Genomic DNA, 22,831 nt, shown 5'->3' with positions numbered 1-22,831 from the left:
GTTGAAGTTTATATTCTAAACTTTCTATTTGTATTTCTAGATAAAAAATAGTTTTTCTCTGTGCTATTATAGTTTTTTTACAAATTTCTGCGAATATGTTATTATTAAGTCTATTTTGCCTATGTTCTAATTCTTGTCTTTTCGCTATAATTATTTCAGTAAGTTTTTCTTTATATTCATTATTCTCACTATTCATTGTATCTTTAAATATTGAATATATTTATATTCTATTTTAGATATGTTATCTATTAATTGATTTAATTTGTCGTTATCGGTTTTTGTAATATTGAGTTGTTTATATTCCGGATATAATTTGTTTAATTTTCTTCTTATTTTTCTTAACTTTCTACTAGTATGTTTCTTCCTATGTTTCTTATTATCCATAGCTCAGATACCATTTTTTGTAATATTGAGTTGTTTATATTCCGGATATAATTTGTTTAATTTTCTTCTTATTTTTCTTAACTTTCTACTAGTATGTTTCTTCCTATGTTTCTTATTATCCATAGCTCTGATACCATTTTTTGTAATATTGAGTTGTTTATATTCCGGATATAATTTATTTAATTTTCTTCTTTTTTTTCTTAACTTTCTACTAGTATGTTTCTTATTATCCATAGCTCTGATAATTCATATATACTATCCTCACTTTCTAATTCATAATCTACGTACTCTATTTGTGTATATTTTTCATTGTCTATTATTATTTCTGATATTTATTTTTTCTTTGGATTTCTAGGTAATTTACAATCTCTAGCTATATGTCCTAATTTTCCACAATTATAACAAGTACATTCCTTTAGTTTTCTTTTTGGTCTATATGGTCTTTTGGTTTGTAAGTTAGTTAATTAAGTCACATTGAGTTAAGAATTTCAATTAGTAACATTGAGTATTATCTCTTATTAACTCAAAGTGGTCCACAATTAACAATTAAAGAAGCATTATCTCTTATTAACTCAAAGTGCTCCACAACATAAAGGCATGAATATAAACAAAAAATCCCAACAAAAAATAAAGTAGTGGAATAAAGTAGACAAAGTAATGGAATAAAGTAGACAAAGTCAAGGAAATCTGAAACTATACTTTACTAAACCAACAAATCATAAACTAAAGGTCCACAACATAAATGCATGAATACAAACAAAAAAAACATTTCTTTAACACAAAAACTGGAACGTGAACTTCATTTTCTAGAAGTGAAACCCTATAAAGTGTATTTCATTTTCACTCTAAAACAAAAAAAAAAACATATCTTTAATCCAATAACTAGAAAGTGAACCCTAGAAAGATTTTCACTATAAAACGCATATTTTACACAATAAATAAAGAAACAACAAGAAAACTACCGGAAAAACAGCAACAACAGATTTATTTACTATATATGAAAGCAAATCGAAAACAGCAAAACAAGAAAACTATGAAATCGAATGGGATATTTGGGTACCTTTGACGAACACAATTTGAATCGAAGAACACACGATAGATTCGACGAAGACAAGGTAGAATCGATGAAGACAAACTGGAATCGCGGCGGATAGTTGGATACGGGCGACGACTAGGGTTTTGGTGTGTGAGATACACGGTGACTTCCGATTTCTAGGGAAAAGGGACGGATTTTGGTGTGTTAATTTGGGTGTTTTAATTAGGATTCCTTTTAGAGGAAATTTGGTGGGTATTGGGTTATGGAATGGATAGTTAGGTTATGGGTTAAAAAAAAGGGTCAAACGGGTAGTTCAATAGGAATAAGACACATGTAAGAAATTAGGGGTCCGTTAGTGAGAGGGGTATATGTGTACCTATAATTGGCCGGCAGGGGCTTATGTGGACGCAAAGTATAACGGAGGGCATATACGTACCATTTATTAAAGTTCGGGGGTAAATCCGTCCCTTCTCCCTTTTAAAATGTCACATGAAACATGACATGTTAAAACTATTAATTTCCTTTTTCCTTCCGACATTTTACTTTCTTTTGTTCAACCATACCCTCATATCCTCTCTAGTCTTGATTCCCATTGTCAAGACCGGTTGCTATGAAACTACAATTGCAAGGCTTACTGTTGGGTTCGAAAGTGATTAGGGCGTCATGCAGAATCTTACAATTGCAATTAAGATGGTGATAAATTAGATGACAAATACTTCTGCTAAAAACAAAATATTATTATATGAAATTTGGCCAATTGATCTACATATTAAAAACTAATAAAAAACATTAAAATTGTAGAGAGAAAAATCTCCTCACAAATAAAAGTCTTTAAACGACTACATTATAGATGTTATTGTGTTTTTGCTATGAGAATATGAATAGATCTCCAAACTTTTCTTATACGGAAAGAATAAACCAAATATAGAAGAGAATTATAGGTAATGTTTTGACTTTCAAGTATACTATTCCCCTAAAGGTCAAAATTCTTTAAAGAGGTTATGGTCTGATTGCTAAGTCATACTTTACCCGACCCGATTTAACTCTATTGGTATGGAGTTATTAATGAAAAGAAATAAAAGATTGAAGGAAAGTATTTTATTTATAAACTCAATTAAAGTTCTATATGATTGTATATTCCTATGTATTTTCTATATTTTCTGTATATCAAAAATAACCAGTAACATCCTTATTTATAAAAGTAAAAACCAAATTAAACTAGGACTAGGAACCACTCTAATTAACAAATCCTAATTAAACATAAATAAGTAAATACCATAAATAACAAATCCTAATCAACTTAGGATTCCTACTCCAACTTTGAATTATTATTTCCAATATTCTCCCGTAATTCAAAGTTGTATATTGTTGTCTTTTCCTTCTTGTTATTGTTGTTGTATTGGAGTACTTCTCTTCAATCTTCAATTGTTGGAGTACTTCCTTCGATCTTTCAATTGTTGGAGTACTTCTCTTCAATTCTTTTTTTTTTTTGTTGGAGCACCTTCTCTCCAACTTTCTAGTGTTAGAGCACTTTCTCTCCAACTCACGATATTTTTTTTCTTGGTTGTGTTGGAGCACTTCTCTCCAACTTTCAAGTGTTGAAACACTTTCTCTCCAACTCATAATATTTTTTCTCTTGGTTGTGTTGGAGCACTTCTCTCCAACTTCCAAGGTTGATGCCCTTTCCACCAACACCTTTTCTTTTTGGTTTTTTTTTCTCAAAATCAAAGAACAATTCTATAAAAAGGAACAATAGAATATAAAACTAAATAAAATAAAATAAGATATACCTAACTAGACAGTTTTAATCCTAAAATAAAAAGAATAGATATTTAAAATAGCTATAAAATTATTCAAAAGCCCAAGCATTCTCTTTACGGATTTCCTCTTCTTCCACTGGAGTAAAATCATTCTTGATATCAAATTCTTTACGTATTAATTCTAGTGTTTTTCCATTAATCCTATCGGCAACTTCTTGACACATCATATCCAATATCTCTTTATCGTTAAGAAAATTAGCAGCTAACACTACTAAAAAACTGCTTAAAAATGACGGACTGAAAAGTGACGGACGGCGTCGCTCCAAAAAGCGACGCTTTTTGCCACACTGTCCGTCGCTTTTTAATAAAAATAATTATTTTTAAAATTATTTTACAAAAAGCGATGGACGGCATCTCTTAGTCCATCACTTTTATTAAAAATAAGTATATATAAATTAAAAATTAACGACGTTGTCCGTCGCTTTTTATTTATTTTATTTTATTAATATTTTTTTTATAGCAATGGACGGCATCTTTATCTCCGTCGCTTATTGGTCAAAATATATGGTCAACTATTTTTAAAAAGCGACGGACAATGTCTCTTAGTCAGTCGCTTTTTTGGTCAAAATGATGATCAACTATATTTAAAAAAAGCGACGGACTTAGAGACGCTGTCCGTCGCTTTTTATTAAATATTTGAAAGATAGAACAATAGTTTCTTATTTTCATCTCTCTCTTCACTCTTATTCTCTCCCTTCTCTCTATATCGATCCCGTCACCGTCGCCGTCACCACCCTTCCCCGTCGCCGTCGCCGTCGCCGGTCGGCGTCCTCTCCCCGCGATTCCCTTCCCCGTCGCCGTCGCTGGCCTCTCCTTGTTAAGGTTAGGGTTAAATTTTAGTGTTTTTTTTCAATTGTAGTGATTATAATTGATTGTTTGTTAGTATATTATTGTTTTTATTTGTTGGGTTGTGTTATTCAATTGTTAATTTGATTTGATTATTGTTAGTTAGGTATAGATAATTGAAGATTTTTATTTTAGGGTTTTTTTTAAAAAAAATTGGGCATTGTTAGTTAGTGAAGAATTAACATTTTTGTACATTAGGACTAGATTAAACTTGAGAATATGTAATTTGAGGTTGAATTGGGATTTTTTTGGATTTGATTTTAGGACTAGTTAGTAAAGTGTTAATTTGAAGTTAGAAATTAGTAATTGAAGTGTTATGAGTAGATGGTGAATGTTTGAATGTCATGAATTTAGATGATGAATGTTTGAATGTCATGAACTTAGAATTTGAAGTTGAACTTAGAATTTGAACGTGAACTTAGAACTTGAACTTGAAATTAGAACTTGAACTTGAACTTGAACTTGAACTTAGAATTTGAAGTTAAACTTAGAACTTGAACTTGAAATTAGAACTTGAACTTAGAACTTGAACTTGAACTTAGAATTTGAACTTGAAATTAGAACTTGAACTTGAAATTAGAACTTGAACTTGAAATTAGAACTTGAACTAGAACTTGAACTTGAACTTGAACATGAACTTAGAACTTGAACTTGAACTTAGAACTTGAACTTGAAATTAAAACTTGAACTTGAATTTAGAACTTGAACTTGAACTTAGAACTTGAACGTGAACTTAGAACTTGAACTTGAAATTAGAACTTGAACTTGAACTTAGAATTTGAACTTAAACTTAGAACTTGAACATGAAATTAGAACTTGAACGTAGAATTTGAACTTGAACTTAGATCTTGAACTTGAAATTAGAATTTGAACTTAAACTTAGAACTTGAACTTGAAATTAGAACTTGAACTTAGAATTTGAACTTGAAATTAGAATTTGAACTTGAACTTGAAATTAAAATTTGAACTTGAACTTGAACTTAGAACATGAACTTAGAATTTGAAGTTGAACTTGGACTTGAACTTGAAATTAGAACTTGAACTTGGAACTAATTAGCTTGAATATATAACTAATTAAGTTTAGAAATTAGATATGAACTTGAATTGAAAACTTGAACTTATTAAAACTTGAATATATATATATATATATATATATATATATAACTAATATTGTTGGATTTGAAGTTTATATTTAACTAATTTTAGAACTTTTCGTGCTAGGCAACTGAGGAAGCTGAACATCTAAAAAAGTTAATACAAGACTAAGGTTGGTGCTTCTAAATTTCTAAAGTTCAAGTACAATTGTTTTCAATAATGTGTTTGTGTCCATCTAGTATTGATACTTAACTTTAATTCTAGTGATTATAATTGATTGTTTGTTAGTATATTATTGTTTTGTTTGTTGGGTTGTGTTATTCAATTGTTAATTTGATTAGATTATTGTTAGTTAGGTATAGATAATTGAAGATTTTTATTTTAGGTTTTTAAAAAAAAAAAATTGGGCATTTTTAAATTGGGCATTGTTAGTTAGTGAAGAATTAGCATTTTTGTATTTTAGGACTAGTTTAAACTTGAGAATATGTAATTTGAGGTTGAATTGAGATTTTTTTGGATTCGATTTTTGTGACATCTTGCAAGTTGGGGACTAGGAAGAAGCTTAAAACTTGGAAATAGTCTTTTTGGAAAGAATTAAAAAATCTGGAAAATTTGGTAATGGAAAAATAATGAATTTTTGGCCAACTTTGAACAGTTATAACTCCTAGCTCAGGATGATCTAGGTGTGGTTCCAGTTATGGTTGCAAAGTTCGTGGATTGGTCTTTCCAACGCCATCGAGTTTGCTCGTTTCAGAGTTCGTATGAGCGAGTTATGCCCTTTGAAAGTTGGGCAGTTGGCAGGGAATCCGTCCGGAAATTGTAAGGGTATTTTGGTCTTTTCCCTAGCCTTGTCTTTGGATATATATTAAGGTGTAAGACTGATTTTTGATCAGTTTTTCCCTTTTTAAAAAGAGTAAGAGTTAGGGTTCTTGAGAGAAAAGGAGAGAAAGGAGAAGAAGAAGCAAACTTCGTAAAGATCGTCGTGGTTTACTTCGGGGGTGATCCCTATTAAAGTATGTGAGTTCATAGTGTTGGGTTGGTTCTTTCCCCCACACGCCAAGCTCGTTTAATTTCGAGAAAAGATTGATTATGTTTGATTGAAGTTGTTGGTTGGAATTGTTGAAGTTGTAGTTGTGTTGTGTTGTAGTTCTTGTTGGTTTGGTGTATGTTTCCGGTGGTGTTTTTGAGTTGAATCTAGTGTATGTTAAGGGTTTTGATGATCCTAAGTGTTTGGGGGTTAAAGCTTTGAAGTTTAGAAGGTTTAGAGTTGGAGAAAAGGAGGAGAAAAGTTGAGTTTTCAGGGAAAAGGGTTGGGGCGTCGCGCCAGCCAGCACGCCCCAAAAGGGACCCTGAAGTCCAGCCCTTGGGGCGCCGCCCCTACCAGAGCCCCAACCAGACCCCTCTGAAGTTTGAGGTCTGGCGCTCCGCGCCTCTCAGAGCGCCAAGAGCACCAAGTCTTCCCATTCCTTCCCCACTTTCTCATGCATGTTCCTAGGTATTGTACCTATGTTCCCTAGTTGTTTCCAACACTCCAAGGTACGTTTAAACGTCAAGAACTCATCCATAACACGTGATCAAACACCTTGAATTCATTATTCAATTCAAGGAGAGTTAGTTTCCAAGTCAAGTGAAGTTAAGAGTTGAGTTAGAAGTTAAAGAGGTGAGTCAAGGTAAGTCTTTAAAGTTGTTCAAGAGTCTTTATTGAATGTTTTAACTTCATTTTAAGGCTCAAGTTGTAAAGAGTCAAGAGTTTCAAGTTAAGTCAAGAGTTTAAAGTTGAGTTCATTTCTCAAAAGTTATTAGGGAACTATGTATTCCCAAAGAAGTTTCCAAATGTTTTTACATTTGAGTAAGAAAGGAACTATGATTCCAAAAGAGCCTTTGGGCTAGTTTTCAAGAAAAAGGAACATTGTTTCCAAGTGAGCCTTTGGGCAAAGTTTTGAGTAATTATCTCAAATAAAGAAAGATGTGTTTAAAACACTTATGAGCTAAGTATTTTTGGGAGTGGTCTTCAGCACCGAATTGGAGACACAGTTCATATTAACTCAACTCTCCATAAGAACCATGCGCCAACATGGGAGTTAACGGGTCATACTTTTTAGATGAATCCGTAAGATTAAGCTAGTGGATCCACTTAGTAAAGTTAGCTTCCTATATCACGGCAAGGTATAGGATGGTCCTTGGGCAACGTGAGGTAAAACGTTGTATCACCACTAGGGCTCATAGTGGTGATTGTCGGTTAAAGAATCTCCCACTAAAGTTATATTACTTTTATATAAGTAAAGTTGAGTTTGTTATCGTTTTATCCTTAACGAACTAAGTTGTTTACACTAGTTTACAAGCTTTATATATTGCGTGTGTCTTATTGCTTTATATATTGAGTTCAGTTATTCATGAGTTGAACAGAGCCAAGGTAAGAGTTCCTTTGTACTCCTTCCAAGCTTAAGTTGTGGTTTAGCTTTCCAGCTCGCATACTCGCACTTTCAATGTACTGATGCCAGTTGGCCTGCATCTTATTATGATGCAGACACAGGTACCCAGGGCCAGCATCCGGTTCGCCGTTGATCCAATTGAGTACTTCAGAGTCAGTGGTGAGCCTCTTTGCATTCCAGAGGACTCAATTATTTTGTTCTTTTAGTTTTGTTTTATTAGGATGTTGTGGGGTCTGTCCCAACATCCATCTCAGTATTATAGAGGCTTCATAGACAGTCAGTCAGTCAGTTGGTTTTGAGTCTCTCATCTATGTATATATGTAAATATTCTATTTTGGGACTTGAGTTGCCTTTTGGCTAGATTTTTATCAGTTAGGTTGTTTTATAACCTTGCATTGCATTGAGTTATGATGTTGAGTTAAGTTTCCGCTGAGTTAAGAAAGTCAGGCCAAGGGTTCGTTTAGGGGCCATCAATGGTCTTCGAGTGCCGACCACGTCCAGGATGTAGGCTCAGGGCGTGACAATTTTAGGATTAGTTAGTAAAGTGTTAATTTGAAGTTAGAAATTAGTAATTGAAGTGTTATGAGTAGATGATGAATGTTTGAATGTCATGAACTTAGAATTTGAAGTTGAACTTAGAACGTGAACTTAGAATTTGAAGTTAAACTTAGAACTTGAACTTGAAATTAGAACTTGAAATGGAAATTAGAACATGAACTTAGAATTTGAAGTTGAACATAGAACTTGAACTTGAACTTAGAACTTGAACTTGAACTTGAACTTGAACTTGAACTTAGAACTTGAACTTGAACTTGAACTAGAACTCAAACTTAGAACTTGAACTTGAATTTAGAACTTGAACTTGAACTTAGAATTTGAACTTGAACTTAGAACTTGAACTTGAAATTAGAACTTGAACTTGAATTTAGAACTTGAACTTGAATTTAGAACTTGAATTTAGAACTTGAACTTGAATTTAGAACTTGAACTTGAACTTAGAATTTAAACTTGAACTTAAATCTTGAACGTGAAATTAGAACTTGAACTTGAACTTAAAACTTGAACTTGAAATTAGAACTTGAACTTGAACTTGAACTTAGAAGTTGAACTTGAAATTAGAACTTGAACTTGAATTTAGTACTTGAATTTGAACTTAGAATTTGAACTTGAACTTAGAACTTGAACTTGAAATTAAAACTTGAACTTAGAACTTGAACTTGAACTTAGAATTTGAACTTGTACTTAGAACTTGAACTTGAAATTAGAACTTGAACTTGAACTTGAACTTAGAACTTGAACTTAGAACTTGAACTTGAACTTAGAACTTGAACTTGAACTTAAAACTTGAACTTGAATTTAGAACTTGAACTTGAAATTAGAATTTGAACTTGAACTTGAAATTAGAAGTTGAACTTAGAACTTGAACTTGAACTTAGAATTTGAATTTAAACTTAGAACTTGAACTTGAAATTAGAACTTGAACGTAGAATTTGAACTTGAACTTTGAAATTAGAACTTGAAATTAGAATTTGAACTTGAACTTGAACTTTGAAATTAGAACTTGAAATTAGAATTTGAACTTGAACTTGAAATTAGAATTTGAATTTGAACTTAGAACTTGAACTTGAACTTAGAATTAGAACTTGAACTTGAACTTAGAACATGAACTTGAACTTGAAATTAGAACTTGAACTTGAACTTAGAACTTAGAACATGAACTTAGAATTTGAAGTTGAACTTAGACTTGAATTTGGAACTAATTAGCTTGAATATATATAACTAATATTCTTGGATTTGAAGTTTATATTTAACTAATTTTAGAACTTTTCGTGTTAGGCAACTGAGGAAGCTCAACATCTAATTAAAAAAGTTGATACAAGATTATATTGCTTCTTTCATCAAAGTAGGAGATAAGATTGGTGCTTCTAAATTTCTAAAGTTCAAGTACAATTGTTTTCAATAATGTGTTTGTGTCCATCTAGTATTGATAGTTAGCTTTAATTTTATGATAATATTTTTGTGTCCATTGATTGTTTGTTAAGTATAAGTACCAACACTAGTTGATCCTATTGATGACAAAATTGATTTTCTTGCAAGATCGATTTGTGTTCATCTAGTGTTGACACTTAGCTTTAAATTTAGAAATAATATATTTGTTAAGCATGAGTACCAACACTAGTTGATCCTATTGATGACAACATTGATTTTCTTGCAAGATCGATTTGTGTCCATCTAGTGTTGACACTTAGCTTTAAATTTAGAAATAATATATTTGTTAAGAATAAGTACCAACACTAGTTGATTCAATTGATGACAAAATTGATTTTCTTGCAAGATTGATTTGTGTCCATCTAGTGTTGACACTTAACTTTAAATTTAGAAATAATATATTTGTTAAGCATAAGTACCAACACTAGTTGATCCTATTGATGACAAAATTGATTTTCTTGCAAGATCGATTTGTGTCCATCTAGTATTGACACTTAACTTTAAATTTAGAAATAATTTATTTGTTAAGCATAAGTACCAACACTAGTTGATCCTATTGAAGACAAAATTGATTTTCTTGCAAGATCGATTTGTGTCCATCTAGTGTTGACACTTAGCTTTAAATCTAGAAATAATATATTTGTTAAGCATAAGTACCAACACTAGTTGATCCTATTGATGACAAAATTGGTGGATTTAGTTAAAGTTGTTATGTTGTTTAAATAAGTTAAAATAAATAATGTGATTTAGTTAATTGGTGAATTTAGTAGTTTGAATTAAGTCAATACTAAACTAGTTAAAGTTATAAAGTTGTTAAGTTGTTTAAATAAGTTAAATTAAATAATGTGGTTTTGTTGATGGATTTAGTTGTTGGAATTAAGTCAAAACTAAACTAGTTCAAGTTATAAAGTTGTTAAGTTGTTTAAATAAGTTAAATTAAATAATGTGGTTTTGTTGATGGATTTAGTTGTTGGAATTAAGTCAAAACTAAACTAGTTCAAGTTAAAAAGTTGTTAAGTTGTTTGAATAAGTTAAAATAAATAATGTGGTTTTGTCAATACTAAACTAGTTTTAGGACTACTACTAGAAAAATTATTATTAAATTTTATTTATAATATAATTGAATAACTATATTTTTGTAGATGGATCATCGTTTGTGGATGTATAATATGCATTATGAAACTAGTGCTTGTTTGAAACCTGATTTTATTTGACGGTGTTAGAAATTTTATTGAACATACAATGACACTTGACATTTTCAAGAATAATGGATTGGTTAGGTGTCCTTGCAGTGCATGTAAGTGCTTAAATTTTTTAAAACCAGATAGAGTTAAGGTTCATTTGTACCGTAATGGATTTAAGCCTAGATATTTTGTATGGATTGATCATGGAGAAAGTGATGGATTGGATGGTATGTTTTATAATTCGATGCATGATGATGTATATTAATAGTGAATATATTTATGATATGTATATATATATTGATGTCAATTTTTATATTTAATATGTAGAATGACTTTCATCAGTACGTCGCTGAGAATCTAGATAGTTCGATCCAATTGACCCTTGAATTGTCCACCCAGATTTGGAAAGAAAAAGTGGTAGGGGGGACACACAAGGGTAGATGTTATGGTCTAGGCTCTCGAAACGATGTTAGACTATTCCAGTTAGGCTTAGAAAGTATTGGATCGTCACGTCAAGTCGAGGCACTTGACAGTGTTCAGATTGTTGCTATGTCGGATCAAATAGCTAAACTTACAACGGCACTAGCAGAGTCGGAGCGGAGAAGAGTAGTTAAACAACAAAGCATGAGTGAGACCGTTCAGCAAATCAAAGAACAAGTGATGAACCTCGCTCGTCGACCTACTACTTCCGCTCCCAATGACATCGACGACGAGAGTGATGAGGATGATTATGTAGATCTCACTCCCTAGTTTAGATATCTGGACATTTATGAACTTTTTGAAATTTTGAAATGAATTTTAAAAGACTTTATAAGTCTTTAATTTATGATTTAGATACTTTTGAATGTTATTTTAAGTTTGTTGTTTTATGTTTTGTTTAGATTGTTTATAATTGTGTGTGTTTGATTGGGCTGAATAGTGTAGAATTGAATTGAATTGCATTTGCAGGTGGGCAGCAGAAACTGCCAGTTACTGCTGTCAAAAATATTGCAAAAAAAGCGACGGACAGCATGGTTTAGTCCGTCGCTTTTCTGGGTTTTATTTTTAAAAAAAATAAATTTTCCAAAAAAGCTACGGACAGTGTCCTTTTGTCCGTCGCTTTTCTAGGATTTTCAAAAATAAAATTTCCAGAAAAGCGACAGACTGCGTCGCCTTTTAAAAATAAAAAAAATTAAAATTAAAATAAAGCGACGGAGTCCGTTGCTTTTTTAAAAAAAATTCAAAAAAAATAGTAAAAATGAGAAGTTGTCCGTCGCTTTTTAGCGACGCAGTCCGTCGCTTTTTGAAAAGTGTCGTGCTAAAAAGTGACAGAGGTGATTGCATCGCTTTTCCGTCGATTTTGACCAAAGAAGCGACATAGTCCGTCGTTTTTTGACAATTTTTTAGTAGTGTAAGATAAGAACATGCAAAATCGAGTGGTGCACCTTCACAAAAGCATTGTCAAAGTCCATCAGCATGTCTTTGGAGACGCCTTCCTCTGAATGTTTCTTCCAGTATTCGATCACTTTGGACATTGTTTTGCTATCAACATTAGGCAGGGGAATGACGTTTGAAACACAATCGTCTTCAACCATATTCTTGATAGTTTGTGACCTTACGGCTATCGCCTCGTCCAGTACAAATTTCTTATCATCGCAAGTCTTTAAAGTTAAGAACTTTGTTGAAGAAGACATGATGATAAAAATATATTTGAATAAACTCAAAAGTTCTTTAATTTTACTTCAAGTTCTATCTATTTTGTATATTTTCTGTATATTGAAAATAACCAGTAACCTCCCTATTTATAAAAGTAAAAATCAAATTAAATTAGGACTAGGAACCAATCTAATTAATAAATCCAAATTAAACATAAATAAGTAAATATCATAAGTAACAAATCATAATAACTTAGAATTCCTACTGTTGAATTATTATTTCCAACAAAAAAAAAAAAAATCACCGCACCCTACCTCGAAAACAAAGCCCATAGAAAGCACTTCAAAAACAATCCATTGGGAGAAATGTTTAAACAAATCATCCGAGAGCATAGAACCAACATCACTCCTTTGTTTTATTTTTATCAAATATTAAAATAGAATAAATATAAGATAACTAGGTCTCGAAAAAATGAAAGAGATTCCAGATATAATCACGTAGTACTAACAAATTTAATGAGACACTAAATTAAAATAAGGCATAAGACATCATAATGTTTAAATTATTTAAACTTGTTCATCCGGCACTTGGTATTGACGAAGGATCTCATCGCAGCTAGCAAGAGGCTCATCACGGATGAAACCCATCGCGTTGGCAAAATAGACGTCGGAAATCATGCCATTGTTGCGGGTGAGAGTGACACGGGAACGATCACGACCGGCTCTGGGCTTGGCACAGGTGGGATCGGGGCTCTTAATCAGGACGACATCGCACACATCGTCACCACGGTCACTTTTAACCAAGATACTGTATTCTCCTTGAGAGTTAGTCACACCTTCAACAGTGTAGGTGGGTTCTTCCGTGATCCTGCTCTTGCACTCAATTTTAACCTTTGCGTCTGCCCATAAAACAAGAAAAAAACAATTAATATAAGGTAATTGTAATCTCCTCTCAAACATTTCATCGAACACATGGGAACCAAAATTCTGAATCACTTTACTAAAATAATATAAGGAGTGCAGTTACCGGGGAGGTACGTGGTGGCAGGGGTCTCAAAACCGCAGCGGCAAGTATCACAGTAAACTTTTCCCTCGACAAGCAAAGGATTGCCGGCAGAAGCAATTGATGTAGAGAGCAAACAAATAGCGAAAAATGCCACCAATCTTGCCATGCTGTTACTTGTTGTGAAAGTTACGACAGAAATCAAATGAAATGAATGTGAAGATAAAAAATTAGTTCTGGGAAGTGAAAGTGAGAATGATATATAATGTACATAAGTGGACCCAATGTACCTAATTATTCGACATCATTTTGTTTTTATCAACTTCGATTTTTTTTTAAAAAAAAAAAAACTTAAAAGTTAAATTATGATTTAATGTTTTCTATAAGACTATGTGCAAAATATATTTTAATCATCTATGAAATAAATAAATAAATAAAATTAATCTATCAAACCCTAAGAATAAGTCAAAATCCAACATAGTGAGTAGCAAATTTCATATAAAGTGTTCATGCTAATTGTAAAGTAATAAACTATAATTTAACTTGGTCAAAATGAACAAAACGGAAGAAAGATAAGCGAGCGTACGTTGCGGCTATCTTCTCAACAATTTCGGAGTATGGATTCCACCGGCCCCAATATTGTGTACTGGAACCCTTCCATTACGCACAACTTTCCCGAATAGCTACTTTGGAAATACAATTTTATAGACGATAAACAAAAATATACTTATGACATCATAGGATAAATTACATTAAGAGTGCTTGTTTACCCGTAAAATATTATTCTTAAATTTATCAAAATGGTTTATGGCATGCGAGATATTAAAATAAAGGATCATTGCAAGAGAATGATAAATGAGTATAAAAACAATAAAATAAGTAAGCAATCAGCAATGTATTAGATATTGTAAATTGGGCCTGAGCACAATGTGATCATATAATGTGCGAGTCAAAATCATGGAAACCCCTAAATCTAATACATATAACTAGTAAGCTATTATTTATAGAGATCGAGGTGCTAGACAGGGAACAACTTTCGTAGGGTTCACCCCTCTGCTGGTCTTCTGGTAGGTCACTAACTCTGTAATTGTGTACCCATCGACGAAAGTATCAACTTCATTCGTAATTTGTGGATTGTCGAGCGTATTTTATCTCCATCATGTTTGATTGTGTCTTTGCATTTGGAATTATACGTCTGGACCTAAACAAGTTATATGTCGTTGATATCAGCCATGTTGATTTCGGAATTTGAGTTTCATCCTCTAGCCATATTCCAGAGATGTTGCTCAATGCTTCTTAATCCGAGTGTTACTTTTGCAACATGTTGACACATATTACTGTTGCAACATGTCGACACTATAGCAAAGGCCGGATGAAAGTAATTCGTGTTTTAAGTCAGTTCTCATTTGATCTTGGTCAAAACTCAAAATATTCCATCAGTGAACCAATGACGACTTTTCCAAGCCTTGTGGCTTTTTTTCTCTTGAGGTAAGTATTTTTCTTTCATATTTTCCATCTGTAATTCAATTTTCTCTTAGAATCGAAGGGTATGATATCATGAGAATTGATCGATTCGAACCCTGGAGCTTTTATCTGATGGGGACGTATGTGGAAAAGTATAATTATGCATGAATTTTTATTCTAGATCTATCAATTTTTCCTTCTAGCATGGAATTATGAATCTGACCTTTAACTATGATATTAATGGGTACCTAGAATCCCCATAAAAAGGGTTATTTAAGCATAAAACTTTACGAATGAGATTTGTATGATCATGATTAATAAATAGTTAGACCTTCAAAAAAGGTCAAATTAAGTGGGTTTGAATACGTAAGCCTTCGTTTAGAAAAGTAGATAATTCAAGTGTCATTATATTTCATTTATCTTAAAATTTGAGCATTCTGAGGTGGTAAGTGAAGGGAAGACTGTGATTTAGCTTACTTGTTTCCAGTTCTTTGGTTGAGGTAGGTTATATTTACTTGAAGTTAAACTTTGATTAGTTTTTTTATATGTAATATGAATTGTAGTGTATGTTGACTGGTCTTCGTATATAGCTGTGATGGTGTGTGATTGAGTTCATGATTGCTTGGATGAATAAGTATATATGTGAATTGTTGAACTGACTATTTTTCTGATGCTGTGCAATATGAGCTTGTGATTATTCTTTACTTAATTTGTTCATTTGAGAGGTAACTGGAGAGGGTAGCATATTGAGATATGTAGAAATAGTGTGAATATATTTACTATTCTAATGATAAGAGATTTGAGTTTGATATAAACTTATGGATGAGTGATTATTTGTGTGTGATTGAATCAGATACCATGTTGATATGATACATGAACACATAGAGTCCCCAACAAGTCATGGTTAGATGGATAATATTAAGATCCTTTATTACTGTGTGTATAGATGAGTGTGAGACTTATGATTTTTTAGAGAGTAGAGAGATGACTGGCAAAATTGCAGAGATTATACAGCTATAAGACCGAGATGAATATGATTTTCATGATTTTATTGACTTAAAGTATCTCTGACAAGTGTGTTAATGATTGATATTGATTGGTGATTGGTGATTGATTGCTCCATACTTATTGATTGACATGCTAGTGAAGGTATAATGTTGATAGAATAGATATATTAGAAAAGAGTACAACTTATATTCACATAAATGTATATATATATATATATATGATTACATCTGCTGAGTGTTGGTTTGGTTGTAGATTACTTGTTAATCAATGTAAATATTGGGTCCTCTTATGGAACTACAATCACTTAACTAGTCCTTTACGGGATCCAAATCAAACTATAGTAGCATATCAAGCGTGGTATTTGAGTCAACCGTATATAATCATACTAGACATGATATTTGAGCCAACCAATAGTATAATGTATCGACGTGGCATCCGAGCCAATCAATCAGCACAACAAGCATGCATAATCACATGCACAACAAGCATGCATAATCGCATAGAACAATGAACAAGACCACTTGAACCCACAAGTTACAATTACAAGTTCATTTTCATATGCTTTCCTACTACGCATTGCAAAAATGATACTACAAAGCAATAGGCATACATGCACACATAATCGAAAACATATAACCATCACTTACATATATAAACCTATATGTCAACAACCCAAAATAGTAGACTTCATTATGAGCACATATTCATTCCCTAGGAAGATCTCCTTATTCCCATGAATCGATACTTTTTTCGTTTATTTAGTTTCCCTTAGTTACTACAAGATAAGTTCCAGAAATGGCTATAACCTCGCAATATCATACACACATAACCTTACAATTAACACCAAATTACTCCAATAAGAAATCTCAATGTTAATGATCAAGAACTAGAGATTTACCACTTAGTTATTATCTTTTTCCGCCCTAACAACAACAAGAAGAACATTTGACCATCCGGACTTCATGCCCGAATGCCTCGGCATGAAATCTTCGAATATTTACAAGATAGAATGTGGTAAAAGCAGGTCTTACTATCAAATTGAAAGAAAACCTAGCCTACCAGACACCAAATAGCCATTGATGAATCTTGTCCCAGAATACGACTCCGCTGAAACACCCTTTGATGAACGCCATGGAAAATCTGTAGACTTTTGCCTTCTTAGTGCGGAAATTCTCACTCCTCCATTGCTCCATCTCAAAATCGAGGGAGGAAACTAAAAGACGACACCGTAATTAGGTTGTTGAATTTCAACGTCTTGCTTGTTAGACAATTGGCATTTTTCCAGCTTATTATTTTTACTGTTTTTTACTTATTTCAGTTTAGTGCTTCCTATTTTCTAGCTAGACTTAGTCAACTTTAGTTGCTCAACTTTCTTAAGTTAGTGGCCCCTTGGCTGTTAGTGGCCCCTTTTATGGTTGTTAGTGACACATGTTCTTATTTAGGTTTAACATCCACTTTGTAAGTGGCTACTAGATAGGAAATGGTTAGGTTTTTCCTTGTATAAATTCAGATCTTATACAAATTAATACATAGCTGGAATTTTATAAGTTCACTCTATTTTTATTCTTCAAATTAGTTTCTTGAGTATTTTTGTTCTAACAGTGGCATCAGAGCCTCTAGTTAATCTTACAGGACCAAAAAGTTTTAACCTACAACACAAATGGCATCCAACAACCTACCTTTAAATCCACCATTCACTTTCACCGGTGAAAATTACCAAATCTGGTCTGTGAAGATGCAAGCTTTTCTGGAAGCCTATGAACTTTGGGAAACTGTGACAGAAGATAAACCACTTGCTGCTCTACCAGCAAATCCTACTTTGGCTCAAATCAAATCCAACAACGAAGAGAAGGCAAAGAAATCTAAAGCCAAGTCGCTTATGCAGAATGCTGTGGCAGATTCTGTGTTTTACAGAATCATGGCTTGCAAAACAGTGAAAGAGGCTTGGGATAGGTTGAAAGAAGAATATCAAGGCAGCGATAGAACACGTCAAATGCAAGTGTTGAACCTAAAAAAAGAGTTCGAGTGCTTGAATATGCAGGATGATGAAACAATCAGTAAGTATGCTGATCGAATCTCCTTAATTGTTAATAACATTAGACTTCTTGGTGAAGAATTTATAGACAAACGAATTGTGGAGAAAGTTCTTGTGACTCTTCCTGAGAGGTTTGAATCTAAGATTTCTTCTCTTGAAGAATCCAAGGACTTGGGCAAACTTTCATTAGGTGAACTAATGAGTACTCTTCAAGCACAAGAGCAAATGAGGACTATGAGACGGGACAAGTTCACTGAAGGAGCTTTCTCTGTACAAAAGCAAATATTTGGTAAAGGAAAGCAACAGGTCAACCAAAAGAATAAGGGCAAGCATGATTGAGGAAATAAAAGTGGAGATGTGAAGTAGAAGTTCCCTCCGTGCAAACATTGTAAAAGAACTACACATCTGGAGAAGTATTGTTGGTGGAGGGTCGATGTTATATGCGGCAACTGTAAGCAAATGGGGCACATATCCAAGGTCTGCAAATCAAGAGCAAAGGCCTCTGGTGCTTTGCAAGCACAAGTAGCAGAAGTTGCAGATGCACATGAGGAGCAACTCTTTGCAGTTTCATACTTTTCAATCAATGAATCCTCTTATTCATGGCTTCTTGATAGTGGTTGCACACATCACTTGTGCAATGATGTTGAAATGTTCAAATTCCTCGATGATACATACAAATCTAAAGTAAAAGTGGGAAATGGTGAGGCAGTAGAAGTCAAAGGCAGAGGTACACTGTTTATCTCAACAATATCATGTATCAAAACTATTCCTGATGTTCTGTACACACATGATATGAGTCAAAATTTATTGAGTGTTGGACAAATGCTTGAAAATAATTATTCTCTGCATTTTAAGAATCGTGAATGTGTTGTTTCTGACCCTTATGGAGTAGAATTATTTTATGTCAAGATGAGCAACATAATGTTTTCAGTTGATTGAGAGAAAATAACTTCACAAACATGTACAAACCTATGGCACAAAAGGTTTGGTCACTTCAATTTGATAAGCATCGCAGAGATGAAAAAGAAGGAGCTAGTGGAAAATATGCCTGAATTTCTTTCTAATACTCAAGTTTGTGAAACTTGCCAACAGGGAAAGCAAACAAAATTTCCATTTCAAGCAAATCAAGTATGGAGAGCTAACCAGAAACTTCAGCTCATTCATATGGATGTTTGCGGCCCAATGAAAACAGATTCATTGAGTGGTAACAAATACTTTCTCCTCTTTATTAATGACTACACCAGAATGTGTTGGGTTTATTTCATTAGACTGAAGAGTGAAGTCTTTGATGTTTTTAAACAATTTAAAGCTTTAGTAGAAAATCAATGTAATCTTAGTATTAAGGCTTTAAGGTCTGACAATGGAGGAGAATATACTTCTTCTCAGTTTGTGGAGTTTTGTAATAGCACAGATATTGAACGCTAATTGACATTACCATACACTCCACAATTGGCGTGTCTGAAAGGAAGAACATGACAGTAATGGAGATGGCCAGATGTCTTTTGCTCGAAAGAAAGATCTCAAATCAGTTTTGGGCTGCTAAATAGATTACCTACTAAGGCCTTGCAGGACATGACTCCATATGAAGCTTGGTGTGGGAACAAACCATCAGTACACCATCTCAGAATCTTTGGATGTATATGTTATTATCGAGTTCCAGAAACAAAGAGGACTAAGCTGGAGAACAAGGCTCATAAAGGCATATTTATGGGCTATAGTTCATCAAAAGGTTACAGGATTTTCTGTTTGAAATCAGAAAAACTAATTCTCAGCCGAGAAGTGAAGTTTGATGAAGCAGCTGGTTGGGATTGGAAAATTTAGAAGACCTCTTATTCTGATTTATTTTCAAAAGAGCAGCCTCAACTTTCAGAAGATGAACTAGTGGATGATGTACCAATGAGGGGAACTCGATCTTTGAAAGATATCTATCAGCGGTGTAACTTGGTTACCTCTGAACCAATAAGCTATGCTGAAGCACAAGACTCTCAGGCATGGAGAAGAGCTATGCAAGATGAACTAGACATGATCGAGAAGAACGGAACCTAGTAGCTTGTTGACAGACCTAGAAATCACAAGGTGATTGGTGTAAAATGGATTTTCAAGACAAAACTCAATCCAGATGTAACAATTTGCAAACATAAGGCTAGATTGGTGGTGAAGGGATACGCATAACAATATGGTGTGGATTACCAGGAAACATTTTCTCTTGTAGCAAGGTATGATACAATCAAGCTTATTCTTGCATTTGCATCTCATAGTTCCTGGAAGATTCATCAACTTGATGTCAAATCAGCTTTTTTGAATGGTTTGCTTGCTGAAGAGATCTATGTAGAGCAACCTGATGGTTTCTCAATTCCTGGAAAAGAGGATCAAGTTTATCTCTTAACGAAGGCCTTGTATGGCCTAAAACATGCCCCAAGGGCATGGTATGAGAGGATGGACAATCATCTCATCCAACTTGGCTTTAGTGGAAGTCAAAGTGAAGCTATTCTGTATGTGAAAGTCACTGCAGGTGAGTCCTTCATTGTCTCAATTTATGTGGATGACATGCTTGTGACAGGAAGCAAAATTGAACTAATTCAAAGGTTCAAGGATGAAATGGAGAAAATATTTGAAATGACTGATCTTGGAGTCATGAAGTACTTTCTTGGCATGGAAGTGTTGCAGTCCAGTGATGGGATTTTTATATGCCAGCAGAAATACATTTCAAATATTCTAAGCAGGTTCAAAATACAAGACTGCAAACATGTGAGTACTCCAATCTTTATTGGTGTGAAGCTTGGCAATGATGAGGATTTCGAAAAAATGGATGATAGTATGTATAGAAGCTTAATTGGCAGTCTTCTCTATCTAACCACAAGCAGACCTGGCATTCTATTTGTTGTAAGTTTGCTCTCTAGGTTCATGCATTCACCTAGAGACGCACACTTCACAGCGGCTAAAAGAGTGTTAAGGTATACTAAAGGAACCAACAAGTTTGGAACTTTTTTCCCAACATCTGCCGAAGTAACTATGAACCTGATCGGGTACTCTGGTAGTGATTGGGGTGGCGGAGTTGATGATTCCAGAAGCACCTCTGGATATCCTTTTTGTTTGGGGACAAGCTGTTTTAGTTGGAGCTCTAGGAAACAAGAAACTACAACTCAATCAACAACAGAAGCTGAGTACATATCTGTTGCATTTGCTGTGAATCAAGTTATTTGGCTAAGGAAGATGTTGAAGGACTTGGGCCATGAACAAACAGAAGCTACCAAGATCATGTGTGACAACAGTTCAGCAGTTTCAATCTCAAAAAATCCAATGTTTCATGGTCGAACTAAGCATATCAAGATCAAGTTTCATTTTATTAGAGAAGTCCAACAATCTAATGAAGTGTTGCTTGTTCATTGTTCATCTGAGAACCAGCTAGCTGACATTTTCACTAAGTCATTGCCAAAGGAAAGGTTTGAAGATCTGAGGCAACGAATTGGTGTTGGCCACAAAATGCCAAGGAGGAGTGTTAGACAATTGGCATTTTTTCCAGCTTATTATTTTTACTGTTTTTTACTTATTTCAGTTTAGTGCTTCCTATTTTCTAGCTAGACTTAGTCAACTTTAGTTGCTCAACTTTCTTAAGTTAGTGGCCCCTTTAATGGCTGTTAGTGACCCCTTTTATGGTTGTTAGTGGCACATATTCTTTTTTAGCTAGTTTTAACATCCACTTTGTAAGTGGCTACTAGATAGGAAATGGTTAGGTTTTTCCTTGTATAAATTCAGATCTTATGCAAATTAATACATAGCTGGAATATTATAAGTTCACTCTATTTTTATTCTTCAAATCAGTTTCTTGAGTATTTTTGTTCTAACATTGCTATAGCGGGACCTCAGACCGATATAGCAGCGTTGCGATAGTGAGAGACCTTCTGCTATGGTGAACTGACGTCTTCCCTGCCCAGAAAATTAATTTAAGTCAAAATTCGTCGTGTTCAAATTTTAGAAGTTCTTGCACTACACTATCATACCTTTGAGAATCCGTACGAGATGCTCTTTAGTAACGACGAATCGGGTCGTTACAATTTTCTTACCGATTTTAACAAAAACCAACGTTAAGGACAAGAAAGCGGTTAGTTAAAACCAATACGAATATCTTATTGATTTTGTTTTCCGTTTAAAATGTTACAAATTGAAAAAAGATAAAAGCGAATCAGTAATACACCATACTGAATTGAACGACCAATAGACACCTCTACATCACCCCTCCCCCCGGAAATTTTCAAGGCAAATTCAAATTACGAGCTTGAACACGGGGTATAGATACGCCAAGTGGGGAAAAAAAGTACCACAGTTTCACCAATATACAATTTTTACCTAATAACAAATGGAATAGAGTATTCATGAAAAAATTTAAAATCTTCAAAATTATATATGCAAATATAAAAGAAGAAGAAAAAAAAAAACAGAGAACCTCTGCTTGTTTTCAAGCGGAAAAGACACCATTACTAGCTGCAAGACTAACATCACTTTGAGGCTGAAAAACTCTTGTATGGATCATCTTCTCTTTAATCTTGATTTTACTTAATCTCATTGCTATTCTCGAAGAAGGAGATTCATAAATATTCTTAACCAAAGTTGAGAAATAAGAGAACATTTCAATTTCTTCTTCTTCTCCAGCAGCAACACCACAATATTTCCTTGAATTATTAACCCTCCTTTCATATTCTTCTGCAACCAACATTGCTATTTCAGCCATGACACTTAATAGGAACTTCCAAAATCCAAATTCTGTTAAAGCTTTTTGATGGATTGGAATCTTGTGTTTGAGATTTTTATAGGAAAGACCAAAAAATAGGTTCTTATAATATAGCAACGGATAAGGTTGGTTTCCACTTTCTATGTTACAACAACGTGTAAGGAGTATTATT

The 22,831-nt window shown here is 33.5% G+C and overlaps 2 protein-coding genes across 2 annotated transcripts; both read right to left on the bottom strand.

Annotated features, from left to right (window-relative positions):
* Positions 1 to 3,269: 3,269 nt before the first annotated feature.
* Positions 3,270 to 12,459, bottom strand: LOC125808465 (SKP1-like protein 1B). Its single transcript, XM_049488169.1, has 2 exons — positions 12,194 to 12,459; positions 3,270 to 3,459 (listed from the first exon to the last, which is right to left on the bottom strand). The coding sequence occupies exons 1-2, from the start codon at positions 12,457 to 12,459 to the stop codon at positions 3,270 to 3,272; spliced, it is 456 nt and encodes a 151-aa protein (XP_049344126.1).
* Positions 12,460 to 12,960: 501 nt separating this feature from the next.
* Positions 12,961 to 13,592, bottom strand: LOC125808464 (protein DOWNSTREAM OF FLC-like). The gene is made up of 2 exons (XM_049488168.1): positions 13,448 to 13,592; positions 12,961 to 13,319 (listed from the first exon to the last, which is right to left on the bottom strand). The coding sequence occupies exons 1-2, from the start codon at positions 13,590 to 13,592 to the stop codon at positions 12,988 to 12,990; spliced, it is 477 nt and encodes a 158-aa protein (XP_049344125.1). The 3' UTR covers positions 12,961 to 12,987.
* Between the last annotated feature and the right edge of the window lie 9,239 nt (positions 13,593 to 22,831).

This window comes from Solanum verrucosum, unplaced genomic scaffold (assembly GCF_900185275.1).
Source record: "Solanum verrucosum unplaced genomic scaffold, falcon-dt-bn FXZP01000112.1, whole genome shotgun sequence".
Lineage (NCBI taxonomy): Eukaryota > Viridiplantae > Streptophyta > Magnoliopsida > Solanales > Solanaceae > Solanum > Solanum verrucosum.
The sequence above is the reverse complement of the archived record's forward strand: the minus strand, read 5'-3'. Positions and strand labels throughout refer to the sequence as shown.

What these genes read in the sequence shown, in the direction of transcription:
- LOC125808464 (XM_049488168.1), bottom strand. Translation starts at nt 13,592, where the DNA reads ATGGCAAGATTGGTGGCATTTTTCGCTATTTGTTTGCTCTCTACATCA. An exon ending in TGCCACCACGTACCTCCCCG is followed by an intron (nt 13,320 to 13,447) that starts GTAACTGCACTC and finishes TTTTATGGGCAG; the next exon opens with ACGCAAAGGTTAAAATTGAG.
- LOC125808465 (XM_049488169.1), bottom strand. Translation starts at nt 12,459, where the DNA reads ATGTCTTCTTCAACAAAGTTCTTAACTTTAAAGACTTGCGATGATAAG. An exon ending in AAGGTGCACCACTCGATTTT is followed by an intron (nt 3,460 to 12,193) that starts GCATGTTCTTAT and finishes ATTTTTAAGCAG; the next exon opens with TTTTTTAGTAGTGTTAGCTG.